General features: G+C 40.0%; 1 protein-coding gene across 1 annotated transcript; it reads left to right on the forward strand.

Moving 5' to 3' along the window:
- Positions 1-716: 716 nt before the first annotated feature.
- On the forward strand, positions 717-16,442 carry SRGN (serglycin). The gene is made up of 3 exons (XM_013990411.3): positions 717-850; positions 12,756-12,903; positions 15,560-16,442. The coding sequence occupies exons 1-3, from the start codon at positions 775-777 to the stop codon at positions 15,789-15,791; spliced, it is 456 nt and encodes a 151-aa protein (XP_013845865.1). The 5' UTR covers positions 717-774; the 3' UTR covers positions 15,792-16,442.
- The last annotated feature ends 268 nt before the right edge of the window (positions 16,443-16,710 follow it).

Consider the following 16,710-nt stretch of genomic DNA (forward strand, 5'->3'; position numbering starts at 1 on the left):
CAGGAGGAAAAAAAAAAACAAAGTATAAATGGAATCAAATCATAAGAAATACTTGGTGTGAAGGAGCAGAGGACTGCACAATCATTTTTCTGTTTTATCCAGTTCTTTGCAACTGAAAATCTTCACTAGATTTTGAATTAGAGGGAGAGCTGATGATCTAATGGGAGAAGCTGAGTCCTCTAAGAAGAAACTGGTTATCTGAGATCCAACAACACTTTCTTGTAGATTAGAACCCAGCTTTGAAGTTTCACTTTTTGAGCATGGCTCAGTGACTTCTGCTATTGCCAACAAAAAAGAAAATCAAGAACATATTATGCAGAATGGCCTCAGTGGTGAAAAAGCAGCATCTAGCCTCCTTACTTCATCAATTGGGCAGAGGCCCCTTAATGTCAGCAATCTCTTGTTTAGATGGTTACCTGAAGAAAGAAAAAACAAACTGTCCTTTATGATGATTCTGTTTAGCAGGGGGAAAAAAAATTGTAACCGGCCAGTGGCAAACAACAAAACTTTTGAAAAAGAAGACCTGGGGAGAGTCCAGGGCAGTTTCATAATGGGTATGAATAGTTATTTTGCTGCCCTTTTTTTTTTTTTTTTTTGGTCTAAATCTTTCTGGGGTTTGATGTGGATCTCTATTTGTTCAGGAAACTGTGACGTGTGTTCTGGGCAGGGTTTGAGGTTTTGGAACCTTTTCTAAAAGGGACAGAGAGCACCCGGCTACATTTCCCTTTTGTAAGGTTGGTGTGCAGGCGGTGGAGCCAAAGTGAGCCTGTCACAATGCAGGTGCTCTTCCGGTGCAGTGGGCTTGTCCTGGCTCTAGCCATCATCCTGATTTTGGATTCTTCAGTTCAAGGTAAGACCCAGGTATCTTGTCCCTTTGTAATTTTCCTTATAAGGCCCAGGGTCCACACAAATGATTATATTAATTTTAAGGTACAGAATGTATTCTATTTGGAAAAGTGGTGCCTCCCTCAAAAAAGAAAGAAAGAAAAAGAAAGAAAGAAAAAATGATTTAGGGTCGCTGACTGAGTTTTGTTAAGTTTGCTACCAAAAAAAAAAAAAAAAAATTTAAACTGAGGCAGGTGCAGCCTTATAAGTTCTTATAATGATTGAAATGTACAGTTTTATTTTGGATGAAATGTATGGTTTATAAATTTTAAAAAACTTTTTTTAAAAGATCAAGAGGGAGTTCCCTGGTCATCGAATGGTCAGGATTTGGCGCTTTCACCACTTCGGCCCGGGTTCAACCCCTGGTCTGGGAACTGAGATCCTATATCAAGCCGCTACATGCCATGGCCAAAAATAAATAAATAAATAAAGCTCAAGAAAGGAATATAGAAAATTGGAGTTCCATTGTGGCTCAGCGATTAACGAACCCAACTAGCATCCATGAGGACGTGGGTTCAATCCCTAGCCTTGCTCAGTGGGATAAGGATCTGGCATTGCCGTGAGCTGTGGTGTAGGTCCCAGACACAGCTTGGATCTGATGTTGCTGTGACTCTGGTGTAGGCTGATGGCTACAGCTCCGATTGGACCCCTAGCCTATGAACATCCATATGCCGCAGGTGTGGTCCTAAAGAGACAAAAAGACCAAAATAAATAAATAAATAAAATAATGTTATCTGAAAGAATATGCAAAACTAGTCAGAAATTTTTTTTAAAAAAAGGAATATAGAAAATTACCTACCCCTAGGTGTCCACATAAATCCCAAATTTTAACATAATACAAAATTTTTGTAATCACCCTGACACTGGGAGATGCTATTTTTGAAATCAGAGTAAATTTTTGTATTTTTTCTTCTTTTTTTAAACTTTGTTCTTAGTGACAATTCAATTATGGTTAGACATTGTTAATGCAAACCCTCTCAGATTTTAAAGAGAGGCCAAAGAATTTTAATAATTGTGCTGTTGCTCAGAGAAACATCACATTTGGAAATTTCTTGATAGGTTTCTTTATCATTCAGGGTTGTTTAGTAAGAATGAAACAACTTAAAACCTTTAATGACTAAGAAAATGAAAATGATAAATTTGTAAGAAAAATACAATTTCTTCTCCTTTGGTAAATAAAGGTTCACGTCTGAATAAGGCAGAAAATCACAGCCTGATAAAGAGATGGGAGAACTCATAGTAGAAAAACATTAAGTTCCTCCAACTCGTAAAGGAAATATTGAGTCATAATTACACACATGAGCTGGATTTTTTTCTTCGAAGTGACTTAGTTTTCTTGTTTTTACTTCTGGTGGAAATAAAATTGTACAGATGATCTCAGATACATTCATTATGTATTGGAAATGTATAAAATCACTTTCTTCTTGTTGTGTAATCACCGAAGAAAAAAACCAGCAAGGTATGTTGCTGAAACTTTTAATCTATTTTTAAAATATCAAAAATTGTTGATTGTAAGGAATAAACTTTACTTGGATCTTTTAGAGAAAACCTTCAGCTTAATGAAATAATTCCCTAATGTCTTCTGATAAGATCCAGGCAGTGAGGTCCATGTTTGTAGCACAGACTTGAGTGGCCACTTGGTGCTGGGCCTACCCTGACCGTGAGTCTTTTTTTTGTTTGTTTGTCTTTTTAGGGCCGCACCCACAGCATATGGAGGTTCCCAGGCTAGGGGTCCAACTGGAGCTGTAACTGCAGAACTACACCACAGCCACAGCAATGCCAGATCCGAGCCACATCTTCGACGTACACCACAGTTCATGGCAATGCGGGATTCTTAACCCACTGAGGCCAGGGATCAAACCCACATCCTCATGGATACTGGCTGGGTTCGTTAACCACTGAGCTACAATGGGAACTCCAAGCTATGAGTTTTTACATCTTCAAAATTTCACAGAAATGTTTAATTCTCCACTAAGATTCAATACGGAAAAGTAAAATTAAAACAAAAATGTTCTTTATGTGGCAGGTATTCCTTAGAAAGTAAGTAGTGAAGAAACCAGGAAGTTCCTGTCGTGGCATGGTGGAAACAAATCTGGCTAGTATCCATGAGGATGGGGGTTCGATCCCTGGTCTCGCTCAGTGAGTGAAGGATCCAGTATTGCCCTGAGCTGTGGCTTGGATCCCGAGTTGCTGTGGCTGTAGCGTAGGCCAGCAGCTACAGCTCCAATTTGACCCCTAACCTGGGAACTGACATATGCCACAGGTGCAGGCCTAAAAAACAAATGAACAAACAAAAAAGAAAGTAGTAAAGACACCATATAAAGTTGTATAAAGAACTAGCATTTATGTCATCACTGAGCAGATTCAGCTCTTTGTTGGAAAGGGAACCAAAAAAGAGAGAATGAATGGGCTGAAAAACTAGGGTGTTTCCAAAGGAGAAGCGCAGTTTGTATGGGAATTAAGGGTTTGTGCCTATGTCTGAGTAAGAAGGGAAACATATGACCACCCGTGGCTGCATGTGGGAGTGACAGCAGCTCAAGACTGCAATGCAGAGAGGCCACTATTTCACCATATTTCCATGTGATGCAAGATATAATTCCATGGCGTTCTTCCCCCACATAAATTTTTTTTTTTTCTTAACCCATTGATTTGACTGATCTAATCCACTAGACTTGCTCTGGCTTGCTTTTACCAAAACAAAATATCTTAGATTACTGCATTAGTTTGCTAGGGCTGCCATAACAAAGTACCATAGACTGTGTGGCTTAAACGACAGGAATTTACTTCCTCACAGTTCTGGAGGCTACAAGTCCAAGATCAAGGTATCGGCAAGGCCGGTTTCATTCTGAAGCTTCTCTCCTTGGCTTGTAGGTGGCTGTCTTCTCTCTGTCTTCACATGGTCCTCCCTCTGTCTGTGTCCAGGACACAAGCCATATTAGATTAGGGCTCATCCATATGACCTCATTTTATCTCAGTTACCTCTTAAGGCCCCATCTCCAAATACAGTTCCATTCTGAGGCACTAGGGGTTAGGACTTCAATACATTGAACTGGGGGGTGGGGGACACAATTCAGCTCACATCAATGACTATAAATCAAACCCAAGTAAAGACATGGTGTAAAAGCCTATCTATCAAGTCCAAAGAGAGGGAAGTCTGGCAATGTGTGTGTGAGGGACCTGGAGAGAACAGACGGCATTTAATCAATTGAATGTAGAGCTCCAGGGGGTTATTGGTGAGGCCTGCGAATCCCAAACTCTTTTATTGCCTCTCTTTTTCAAAGATGCTCATAAAGAGGGAAAATGGAAAACCCATGAACAGGTGTGGCCAAGGGGCAGTGGTCATTGCCAGGCCACAGGTCCACTCTACACTGCCTCTGAGAGCACAACCATGATATTGATTCCACGTGCGTGCACTGCTGTTTGATTGTAAAGTCATTTCACATCCATTCTCTGGTAATGATCCATTCTTGTCATATTCCCTGTGAGAAGGACTTAACACCAATTTATAGAGGAGAAAACTAGATCTTACATTCCTCATCTCATTTGCTCTTTACATAAACCTCTTGCGAAAAATTTATGAGACGTGCCCAAGGCCCATTACAACTAATTAATGGTAGGAATGCTCATTCGATTTCAAATCAAAGTTAACTTGCTGTGGCAATTAAGCTGTATTCTAGGTAGATTAGAGATTCTCTATTTAAAGCAAATAACCTTGCTTTGACTATAGCCCTTGCTATAAAAACCACTGAGTTGAGGGACAGAGAGGGAGAAATTGAAAGTAAACTTGGAACTTTTTATAGCTTGTCAAACCACCCAAAGGTAGGGGAATTTATTTGTCTTGTGGAATTGATTGGCAGGTAGGAAGCAGCTCCAACTTCATGGTAACGTCTGTTTGAATGCTATCAAATGTTAAATCAAAATAGTTTTCCTCCTACCCCACCAGGAAAACTAAAGTTTCTGCTTAATTTTTCTAACACTTAAAGTATCTCCGTTAAAAATAGGAAATTAGCAAACTGATATGATGTTGGGGAAAAACTGATACTACAATATGAAAAGATAGATTACTGGGGTAAATTTGCTCTGGTAATGTTTATTCATAGAAAATAGTTTGCTAAAGCAGGACTAGTAACTGTGTGAGAGAAAAAGGGGCAGAGACTGAGAGAAAAGCAGTGGAGGTGGACAGTGAAGGAAGTGATTCTAAATAAAAACCATTCTTCTTCTCCCTTGAATCCACCACAAAATTAACCAGCAGATCTGTAATGGGGTGGGGGTGGGGGGCTCTTAGGAAGGTAATTTTTCTCTTCATGAGCATACTCCTTTTTATTTTTTAAATTACGGTAATCCTAAGACATTTCTCTCAAGCAAGATAGAATCAAGATACTCCCACACATCGGGGGCTGGAACTGTTGAATTTTCATACTCTGCCAACACCCTTGAATAAATATGTCAGGAACTCTGTGTCTGTAACCACATTCTTTATTTTAAAGGAGATTTAAAATCATCAGTCTGTGTTGATCATTTTATAATGTATAGCAATATAGGATCCTATGTCATGTACCTGGTGTTGTAATATAGTGTTGTAGGTCAACTATACTTTTAAAAAAATATTATTCTATTTATATGAAATGTCCAACGTGGCCAAAAATATAGACACAAAAAGTACATCGATTAATGGTTACCTAAGGAATAAGAAGCATAGCATACAGGAGCTGGATAGATAAGGATAGGGGATTTCACTGTGATGATAAAACTGTTCTAAATTTGTGGTGATACAGTCTTTGAACAACTTATGGTTTCCAAATGAGACAGGTTGGGGGGTGGGGGATGTACAGAGTGTTTGGGATGGAAATGTTATAAAATTTGGTTGTGATGATTGTTGTGCACCTATAAATATAATAAAATTCATTAAGTAATTTTAAAAACTAAAGGGGCAAAAAAAATAAATCTGTGGTGATAATAGTACATACATATGAATATGCTAAAAACCACTAAATTTTCCCTGTTAGAAGAGTGAGTTGTGTGCTATGTGAAATACATAGCAATGAAACATTTTAAAATAAATTACAATACAAAAAAAGGAAAAAAAAAGAGGTAGAAACCACTCCATATAAAATAAATACAGATACATTGCATAGCAAAAAAAAAAAAAATGAAATTAAAAAAATGAAGTAATCAGTCCCAAATGAGATACACATTTTTTGAGGAGAGATGGACATTTACGGTTGATTTCTTTGTAAATTTTGTAATCTTGGAGTTCCCCTTGTGGCTCAGAAAAAAAAGAATCTGACTAGCATCCATAAGGATGCAGGTTCGATCCCTGGCCTCACTCAGTGGGTTAAGGATCCAGCGTTGCCTTGAGCTGTGGTGTAGTGCCAGATCCCACGTTGCTGTGGCTGTGGCTGTGGTATAGGCTGGTGGCTACAGCTCCAATTTGATCTCTAGCCTGGGAACCTCCATATGCCTCAGGTGCAGCCCTGAAAAGACAAAAAAAAAAAAAAAATCGTAATCTTTTTTTTGCTGGGGGGGGTGGAGGCACCCTGCAGCATACAGAGTTCCCAGGCCAGGGATCAGATCCCAGCTGTAGCTGTAGCAATGCTGGATCCTTTAACCCACTGTGCCTGGGTGGGGATCAAACGCTGAGTCCTTGTGCTGCAAAGATAATGCTGGTCCCCTTGGGCCACAGCTGGAATTCCAGATGTCCTTATAAATTTTGGAACAGCTTTACTGAGATAGAGTCACATACCATAAATCCACCCATCTAAAGTACACATCAATGGGAGTTCCCATTGTGGCTCAGTGGTAATGAACCCAACTAGTATCCATGAGGTTGCAGGTTCCATTCCTGGCCTCGCTCAGTGGGTTAAGGATCTGGTGTTGCCATGAGCTGTGGTGTAGGTCGCAGATGCCGCTGGGATCCTGTGTTGCATAGGCAGGCAGCTGCAGCTCCTATTCCACCCCTAGCATGGGAACTTTCATATACCACAAGTGCAGCCCTAAACAGCAATCAATCAATCAACCAATAAATAAAAATAGTATCACTTGTTTTTTGTTTGTTTTACTTTTTAAAATATGGCTGTTATAACACTGAAAATTCCCTATGAAGGTATTGTTCCTCTTATGTTTCTATTGGACAGTGCTGGTCTAGATGGCATAGGGTGTGAAGATAGCGCCCTCTACTGGAGAAGATGTTGGATTTTTTTGATCCGATTTAACACGAGGAGGCTTCTAAGTAGCAACTCATCAGATGCCAAACTTATGCTTCCTCGGGAAAAGAATCAGAGGAGAAAGCTAAAAAATATTAAATATATAGCATATCCAAAGGCTTGTGTTAGAAGTTTCACAAACTTTTATCTCGTTTAAACAGGAACTCAGGGATACTATTACTTGCATTTTAAAGATGAGAAATTGAGAATCAGAGAGGTACTACATGGTACAACCAGAATTTGAATTTGATCTCTGTACAAGCTGTTCACGATCAGAGACAGTCCTCATCAGAGAAGCTAGCATTTAAAGAGCTCTGGCGGTGGTGCTAGGCACTATTCTAAGAACTTAACATTTTTATCTCATTATTAGATCTATTACTGTTGCCATTTTCTGGATGAGGAAATGGAGGTACAGGGAAGATAAGATGGTCAAGATTACATAGCTTGTAAGGGGCAGACACCATAATGTCATCTTGCTGCCTTACCTCCAGCCTCCTAGCAGTGCCAGAGCTAACTTGTTGCAGATGACTAGCATCCCAGACCAGAACCTGAAAACTGAATCGAGGAACTATGGGGAAGATTGTATTAGAATAGCAGTTCTGGGAGTTCCCGTTGTGGCGCAGTGGTTAACGAATCCGACTAGGAACCATGAGGTTGCGGGTTCGGTCCCTGCCCTTGCTCAGTGGGTTGACGATCCGGTGTTGCCGGGAGCCGTGGAGTAGGTTGCAGACGCGGCTCGGATCCCGCGTTGCTGTGGCTCTGGCGTAGGCCGGCGGGCTACAGCTCCGATTCGACCCCTAGCCTTGGGAACCTCCATATGCCGCGGCAGCAGCCCAAGAAATGGCAAAAAAGACAAAAAAGACAAAAAAAAAAAAAAAAAAAAAAAGAATAGCAGTTCTGAAAGGAAGGAAGACAGAAAATAATGAGAGAACACTTACTTTCTACAGTGCCTTTAAAAAATATTTTTGGAGTTCCCGTCGTGGCGCAGTGGTTAACGAATCCGACTAGGAACCATGAGGTTGCGGGTTCGATCCCTGACCTTGCTCAATGGGTCAAGGTTCCGGCGTTGCCGTGAGCTGTGGTGTAGGTCGCAGACGCGGCTCGGATCCTGCGTTGCTGTGGCTCTGGCGTAGGCTGGCAGCTACAGCTCCGATTCGACCCCTAACCCAGGAACCTCCATATGCTGCAGGAGCGGCCCAAGAAATGGCAAACAAACAAACAAACAAACAAAAAAACAACCCCCCCAAAAAATTTTTTTTAAAAGGATACTGTTTATTACAGCAATTTAGAAAATAAAGTGAAAAAAGAATCACCAGTCTACCACTATAGTTATTTTTATGTTTCCTCCCACTTCCCCCCAGTATCTATTTATGTAGTTTCATTAACAACTATTCTGCATAGAGTGATATTCTTCTTTTCTTCCCCCACTCATTTAAAAATAAAGATTTTCCTGGATTCCCCTTGGGGCATAGTGAGATCTGCTGTGGTCACTGCAGTGGCTGAGGTGGCCACTACGGTGCGGGTTCAATCCCTGGCCCAGGAACTTCTACATGCCACAGGTGTAGCAAAAAATATATATGTATATATCTAGATAGATACATAGATTTTTTCCTATGATGCTAGTCTTTTCCATAATTACATTTTGCCTATTTGGTTAATATTCTTTCATATGAATGCCCCATAATTTACCTAAGTTTTTTTTTTTTTTTTTTTTTTTTTTGTCTTTTTGTCTTTTCTAGGGCTGCACTTGCGGCATATGGAGGTTCCCAGGCTAGGGGTCTAATCCCAGCTGTAGCTGCTGGACTACGCCAGAGCCACAGCAACGCAGGATCTAAGCCACGTCTGTGACCTACACCACAGCTCACAGCAATGCCAAATCCTTAACCCACTGATCAAGGCCAGGGATCGAACCCATAACCCCATGGTTCGTAGTCAAATTTGTTAACCACTGAGCCATGACGGAAACGCCTACCTGAGTGTTTTCTATTGTTTCATTAGTTAATTCCTGTTTCCCCATTTTAAATAAGTCTAAAGTGAACAGCATTGTGTATTATTTATATATTACATTCTCTTTCTATATATAATGCATATCGATGTAATAACTTGGGAATGTTGTATTTATAAAATTTTATAAATAATTAATCAGAAATATTAGCTAGGACAAAGACAGGTATAAATAGACACACCAGAGTCATGAGGAAAGAGGACATTTAGAAAAAGCACTGTGGTTCTGCAATCTTTTTTTTTTTTTTTTTTTTTTTTTTTTTTTTTTGTCTTTTTGCTATTTCTTATGCCGCTCCTGCGGCATATGGAGGTTCCCAGGCTAGGGGTTGAATCGGAGCTGCTGCCACCAGCCTACACCAGAGCCACAGCAACGCGGGATCCGAGGCGTGTCTGCAACCTACACCACAGCTCAGGGCAACGCCGGATCGTTAACCCACTGAGCAAGGGCAGGACCGAACCCGAAACCTCATGGTTCCTAGTCGATTCGTTAACCACTGCGCCACGACGGGAACTCCGGTTCTGCAATCTTTTAAGAACAAAGTCCTTGGCCATGCCATTGAGATGTAACATGAACTTGACTTCAGTAGAGGTTCTACTTTTCAACCTCTTATAGTTGAGAACAGAACACAATTTGTGCATACTCTCCTAGAAACCCAGGTACCTAAAGGGAGAAAAAAGCAACTCTAAAATTCATGGTCTCTGAGGGGGTTGGGTAATGAGATTAGGAGTAACTTTTCTTTTGTTTGCAACATTTTTCAAATTTTTCTTTCTTTTTTCCTCTCTCTTTCTTTTGCCACACCTCAACATATGGAAGCTCCTGGGCTGTGATTGAATCTGACCTATGGCATAGCTGCAGCAATGCTGGATCCTTAACCCACTGTGCTGGGCCGGCGATCAAACCTGTGGTACCACAGACAACACCACATCCTTAACCCACTGTGCCACTGCAGGAACTCCACTAAAAGTTTCTATAGCGAACACACATTCCTTTTCTAACACAAATGTCATTGACGATCATGACAAAAGCAATCTAGATGTAATAAATATTCAAGTAGACTCTCCATTTTTAGAAGAGAATACTATAAAAGGGAGAGACCTCTCTAGACCTTGAGTTAAAGTCAGGAAACCCTTGACAAGTTGCTGTATGAGTCCAGTTACATAAAATTCTAGAAAATGCAAACTACTTTTTTTTTTGGCTTTTTTGTCTTTTGTCTTTTTGTCTTTTTTGTTGTTGTTGTTGTTGCTATTTCTTGGGCCACTCCCGCGGCATATGGAGGTTCCCAGGCTAGGGGTTGAATCGGAGCTGTAGCCACCGGCCTACGCCAGAGCCACAGCAACGCAGGATCCGAGCCGCATCTGCAACCTACACCAAAGCTCACGGCAACGCCAGATCGTTAACCCACTGAGCAAGGGCAGGGACCGAACCCGCAACCTCATGGTTCCTAGTCGGATTCGTTAACCACTGCGCCACGACGGGAACTCCCCAAACTACTTTTTAATGACAGAAAGCAGACTGATGGTTGGCAGGAGGTTGAGGGGAGTCAGGAGGAGGGAAGGAAAAGCAGAGGACCACAAAGGACATAAGGAAACTCTGGGGGGTGTTGGGTATGTTCCTGCCCTTGACTGGGGTGATGGATCCATGGTGTATCCATGTGTCAAAAACATTAAATTGTATGCTTTAAATATGCACAGCTTGTTGTATGTCAAGTCCATCTTAATAAAGCTGTTAAAAATTAAAACAATGAATTTTGAATAGATAATGCGTACATAGGGCTCAAAAACCTAAAGGTTCAAAAGGATGTGCATTAACAGAACACTGTAAACCAACAATAATGGAAAAAATAAAAATAATTTTTTTAAAAAAAGGATATGCAGTGAAAAGTCAGCATCTTTCCTTTCACTGTCTTCCAGACACCAATTTCTTCCACAAAGATGATCAGTTTGTTGTGTACTTTTTCAGGGTGTTCTGTGCATGTAAGCATATATGTAAATATACTCTTAAAAACGCAAATACACACAAATGGTAACGCACAAGGCATAGTGTTTGTTCTTTACTTTTTTCAACTTAATTATACACCTTGGAGGAGTTCCCATCGTGGCTCAGCAGAAATGAATCTGACTAGTGTCCCTGAGGTTGCAGGTTCGATCCCTAGCCTTGCTCAGTGGGTTAAGGATTTGGTGTTGCCATGAACTGTGGTGTAGGCTGCAGATGAGGCTCAGATCTGGTGTTGCTGTGGCTGTGGTGTAAGCTGGCAGCTGTAGCTCCAATTTGACTCCTCACCTGGGAACCTCCATGTGCCGTGGATGCAGCCCTAAAAAGACAAAAAACGAAACAAAACAATATATATATAACTATATATATATATATACCCCTTGGAGAGTATTCTGTATTAGTACCTAGACACCTGCCTCATTCCTTTAATAGCTATGTAGTACCGCAGACTGTGCCTTAATTCATTAACATTTAATTTTCCAGTCTTTTACTCTTGCAAAAAAAGTTGCAGTGATTGTCCACAACACTGTTTTTCATTTTATTATATTTTGTGTTCTTAGATAGTTGTTACCTTTTGCATCTCAATCTATACAGGACAATAATGGGCTGGGCTCTAAAATCATCTTTCCTGCTTTTCAGGAATTTCAGATGTGCCCCTTCTTGTTAGGTGATTATTAGTTTCACTTTTGTGAGTCAAGTACATACTTCAGGTAGTGAGGAGGTGACCTTTGGAAGGGTGGTGAAGTATTTTGCACCACTAGGTCTCCATCCTTGCTAAAATGAAGAATGAAGAATTTATTTCATGAATTAATAAGGGATCTCCTATATGAGTTCTCAACACAAGATATGGAGACTTTTGCATAGAAATTAAACTCAAAAGAGGCTGTGACAGACCAGCTTCTGTGAAGAGAGGAAGTTTGTTCTTTTGAAATTGCTGCCTAGATCTGAGGACAAAGAAAGTGGTCAAGTCGTTATCTACTCTTCATTCCTAAGGACACCATAAAGCCCTACAGCCCCAGGGCTCTGTAACATCTTGGGTACTACTTGGTGTACTCCTTAACCTTTCTGAACATGACTAGACTTATCGCCAGCAGAAGAGGCAGACTTTGGGGTCAGATGTGGTCAAACTGAATCCTAGATCCTCTACTTTGCACCTACAGGGCCTCAGTCTTCTTTTGGATGAAATGGAAATAACAGTACAAAGATAATAATGGTTAATATTATGAAATGTTTACTGTGTGCCTGGCACTATGTTAAAGTCTTTACATTTAACATGCACGTCCTCATTTAATTTTTGTGACCAGCTTATCAAAGAGTACAAAGCTACTCTTAGTAGCTTGGTTTTCTGGTGGAGCCTTGAGGAAGTGAAAGTTTCACAGCTCACCAGCAGCTGAGCTGCAACTTCATTCCAGGCAGCTAATTGCCAGAGGCTATTCTAACTTCAAACGCTAGGCTACTTGACATGGGGTGCTTGAGCTGTGAGAAGGACAAATGGTGTAGATAAAAAGCTGGCAAATAATGGGTGAACCTGCTACAGGAATGGTCATAAAACCTGTTCACGCCTTACCTACCAAATTTAGAACTTATTTAATTAAAATTTTCTTAGGGATAGAGTGATCAAAGCTCTGTAAGAGGTAATTATTGACCACGTGGTTTCCTTGTTTGGGCAGGTTCTCCTGTGCGGAAAGCCAGGTACCAGTGGGTTCGCTGCAGTCCTGACAGTGATTCTCCAAACTGCATTGATGAAAAGGGACCAGTGTTTGACCTACTTCCAGGTGAATCCAACAGAATCCTACCTCCAAGGACTGACCCTTTTTCGTAAGTGGATTTTGATTTTACTTTCACCAGTCTTTGCTGAGATCTCAGCATGGAGGTGGGGTGGGCTACCCTGAGTGTTTTTCTACAAATTCTTGCTTCCATGGTTTGGTTTTCACTGCACAGTAAAGGGTACAGGGTAAAACTGTGTTGTATTTTTTAAAATTTATTTTTATTTTTTGTATAGTTGATTTACAATGCTGTTCCACTTTCTGCCGCACAGCAGAGTGACTCAGTCATAAATATATACATATATTCTTTCTCCATATTCTTTTCCATCATGGTCTACCCCAGGAGATTGGATATAGTTGCCGGTGCTATATGGTAGGAACTTGTTTATCTAAAACTGTACCGTATTTACTGGTATATGAGATGCAAAAGGATATATGATTTATCTACACTTTTTCTTGTAGCAGAAACAAAAATTCAATACTTTTCACCGATAAGTATTGAAAATGACTGAACAGTATTTTATTAATGTAAATAGAGCACGTTATAGAATAAAATCCAAAAGGCGTCTATTGCTTGAATGGACAAAAATGTGGTATACCCCTCAAGTGGAGTATTTTTTTGGCCGTAAGAAAGGAAGTACTGATAAGTGCTACAACATGGATGAATCCTGAAAACATTATCCAAAGTGAAGGAAACAAGACTCACACTAAAAAACACATATTGTATGATTCCATTTATATGAAATGTCCAGAAGAGGCAGATCCATAGAGACTAAAAATAGATTAGTGGTTGCCAGGGCTGTGGGGGAGGGAGGAGTAAAGACAATACTATTAGATACGGGATTTTTGAGGGGTGATAAAAATGTTCTGGAATCAGATAATGGTGATTAAATAAAAGAAGAAATTAGGGAAAGGAAAATGAAATGGCCATGACTCATACTAAAGAAAGCCAAGTCTCTCTCTCCCCCTTTTTTTTTTTTTAATGGCTGCACCTGCGACACATGGACGCCCCCGGCTAGGGGTTGAATTGGAGCTACAGCTGCAAGTTGCAGATTCTTGCTGTCCCCCACTCCTTCTCCTCACCGCTTCTGGTTCTACCTTTCACCCAGGGTGCTTGCTAAGATCACAATTACTCCTGGGTGACACATCTGCTGTTTAGTTCCCTTTGTTTAGCTTACCTGATTTCTCGATTGCTTCCAAAAACAGTTGACCCCTATCTTTTGAAACACTTTTTTTCTCTGGGCATCCATGGCCCCATCTTATCTTGGATTTTCTTCTACTTCCCTGGCTGTTCTTTTTCCACTGACCAACTCTGATCAATATTTAATATGTTGTTGCGGTCCTGGCTCTGTTCTAGGCTGCTTCTGTATCTACATGCTTCCTTTGGGTGACTTTATCCTGTTCCATGGCTTTTAATACTGTGTGTGTGTGTGTGAGTGAGTGAGAGAGAGAGAGAGAGAGAGAGAGAGAGAGAGAGAGAGAGAGAGAGAAACTGTCAAATCTGTTTCCAGCTCTGATTCCTTTTCCCTCACTGCACAGCCTAAGCTAGCCACCAGGTCACTCTCTACTGTGTTAGTCCACTTTGTTTCTCTGCATAGCATTTAGCCCCATCTAATATTTTCCTAATTTACTTACTCACTTTTGTCTGTCTTCCCCTCTAAGTTATAAACTTCTTGAGCAGGGACCTCACCTATAAGTCCCCATTCTATTCCAGGCACCCAGAACAGGATTCAATAAACATTGAACACATGCATGAAGGAAACTCTGATCTATTGTACGGCCTACGGTTTATTATTTTCGTGACCAACAGGCTGTGAAATTCAACATTTGTTCGATACTTGTTGCCTTGTTCTGCCACTGATGGGTAGCACTATTGCTCTGGTCTCTTAATGCTGAGTGGACTTCTAACTACCACACTGAAGCCAGTTGAATGAATGCAATTATTTGGGGGAAGAAACTGAATATTAATATGCTGGCAAATATAATGCTTGCCTGTTACAGCGACGTTCTCTTTTGAAGTACTATAAAATTATTAGAAGTTTTGCAGAATTTAAATTAGAAAAAATGTCATCTATATAGGCTGACTTGTTTGTCCTTTCCTTAGTGGAAAAAAATATAAAAATGGGGTATTTTTTTGTAAAAAATAAATGATCCCTTAAGTAAATTCCAAATATAGGATTGCTATGTTAGTGAAAAGAAACAGCATTTTGGGAGTTCCTATCATGGCTCAGTGGTTAACAAACCTGACTAGTATCCCTGAGGACATGGGTTCCATTCGCAGCCTTGCTGGGTTAAGGATCCAGCGTCACCGTAAGCTGTGGTGTAGATCGTAGACTTGGCTTGGATCCCGTGTTGCTGTGGCTGTAGTTAGGCCAGCAGCTATAACTCTGATGTGACCCCTAGCCCGGGAACCTCCATATGCCACAGATGTGGCCCCAAAAAGACAAAAAAAATTTGGCATTTTACATGAATCTTTAATGAGATATAGAATTGATAAATGCAATGAGTTAGATTCAATAAATATACACAAATATATGGAAAGGTCTAATTTATTTTTTGTTTTAAAGTGGGGAATAACTGGGACGCTTTTAACATCTAATTTGAGCAACTAAGTGGCTGCAATTATTTCCTAAAAATTTGTTATGATTATCTTTGTGCATCTCAAACTTTAATGTGTTCTTTTCCCCCATTTTTCTATCTTACTTCAGAATGACAAGATCCAAGAACTTGAATGATGTCTTCCCTCTTTCTGAGGACTTTTCAGGCTCTGGCTCTGGAGCAGGATCTGGAAGTGGCTCCCTAAATGAAATTGAACAGGAATATCAACCAGTAGAAGAAAACAATGCTTTTTATGACAACTTTAGGTCTTTGGAGAGAAATCTGCCCTCAGACAACCAGGACTTGGGTCTAGATGGACAAGAAGATGATTTTACTGTGTAAAAGAGAGGGTTTCCAACCTTGACACCAGGAAATATATTTTGTGTACCATGGTTAAGTGATTAATTTGGGGACAAAAAGCTTTAAAGGAAAATTTAAAACATCTGAAAAAGAAGTTTAAGTTTCATCATCTTTTTTCCCCCCAATTCTTAAAGCCTCCTTTATTCTATTATCCTGGAAAATACCTGCATTTCCTTTGTAATACAGTCAACATCGTTCTGAAGTTAACTAGACTTTTCCCATACCTATACAATTGCTTTAAAGAATAAATTATACTGTTTTTAAAAAATGTAGTTTGAGAAGGAAATTGACAGGCACTATTTCATATCTAAGTCTTCAGGAACATGATTCTGATTGTGAAATCTAAATATGCCTCCTTTCTCATGAAAAAACACAGATGAATGTACAGAGTGGGTATTTTACATGTTTCACTGTGTGAAGTTAATTGCTATAGTACTACTACTGGATGTGTTTTCAGAGCTAGTGGATATGGTTTGCTTAGAACTGTGATTGCTGTCACAATGAGAAAGTTAACACCCAAATTAAAGCACAGTTGTGTGCTCAATACCTCATACTGCTTTACCTTTTTTCTTGGATACCTGTGTATTTTCAAATGTTACTCTATTAAAGCAGAAGTATAGTCAAAAGGCTAAACTGTCTTGATTCTCTTGTTTATGAAATAATTATTTTTGTTCAGATGTCTGTAGATTCTAGTCAAAATATCTGTAAAATTATTTTACAACAAAAGCAAATTTTGTAATTAGAATCAAATCCTATCATCTAGCAGACGAAGAAAACAATCAAGCTACAGTTAAAGAGTTATTCTTGTCCAAACACTTCCTCTTCTTGAAGGCTATTCCCATCTCTGTTTCCCTTAGTTCTGAAAAGCCTGTCAGCACCATTGTCATGGATCTCATGCTGC

Source organism: Sus scrofa, chromosome 14, assembly GCF_054392235.1.
Source record: "Sus scrofa isolate SSC_HxYL_T2T_F1_AM1 chromosome 14, Sscrofa_HxYL_maternal_Yorkshire_Landrace_v2.0, whole genome shotgun sequence".
Taxonomy (NCBI): Eukaryota; Metazoa; Chordata; class Mammalia; order Artiodactyla; family Suidae; genus Sus; species Sus scrofa.

Excerpts from the sequence above, each read along its gene's own strand:
- SRGN (XM_013990411.3), top strand. The coding sequence starts at position 775 with ATGCAGGTGCTCTTCCGGTGCAGTGGGCTTGTCCTGGCTCTAGCCATC. Across the intron at positions 851-12,755 it reads TTTGGATTCTTCAGTTCAAG|GTTCTCCTGTGCGGAAAGCC; the intron begins GTAAGACCCAGG and ends TTGTTTGGGCAG. Across the intron at positions 12,904-15,559 it reads CCAAGGACTGACCCTTTTTC|AATGACAAGATCCAAGAACT; the intron begins GTAAGTGGATTT and ends ATCTTACTTCAG.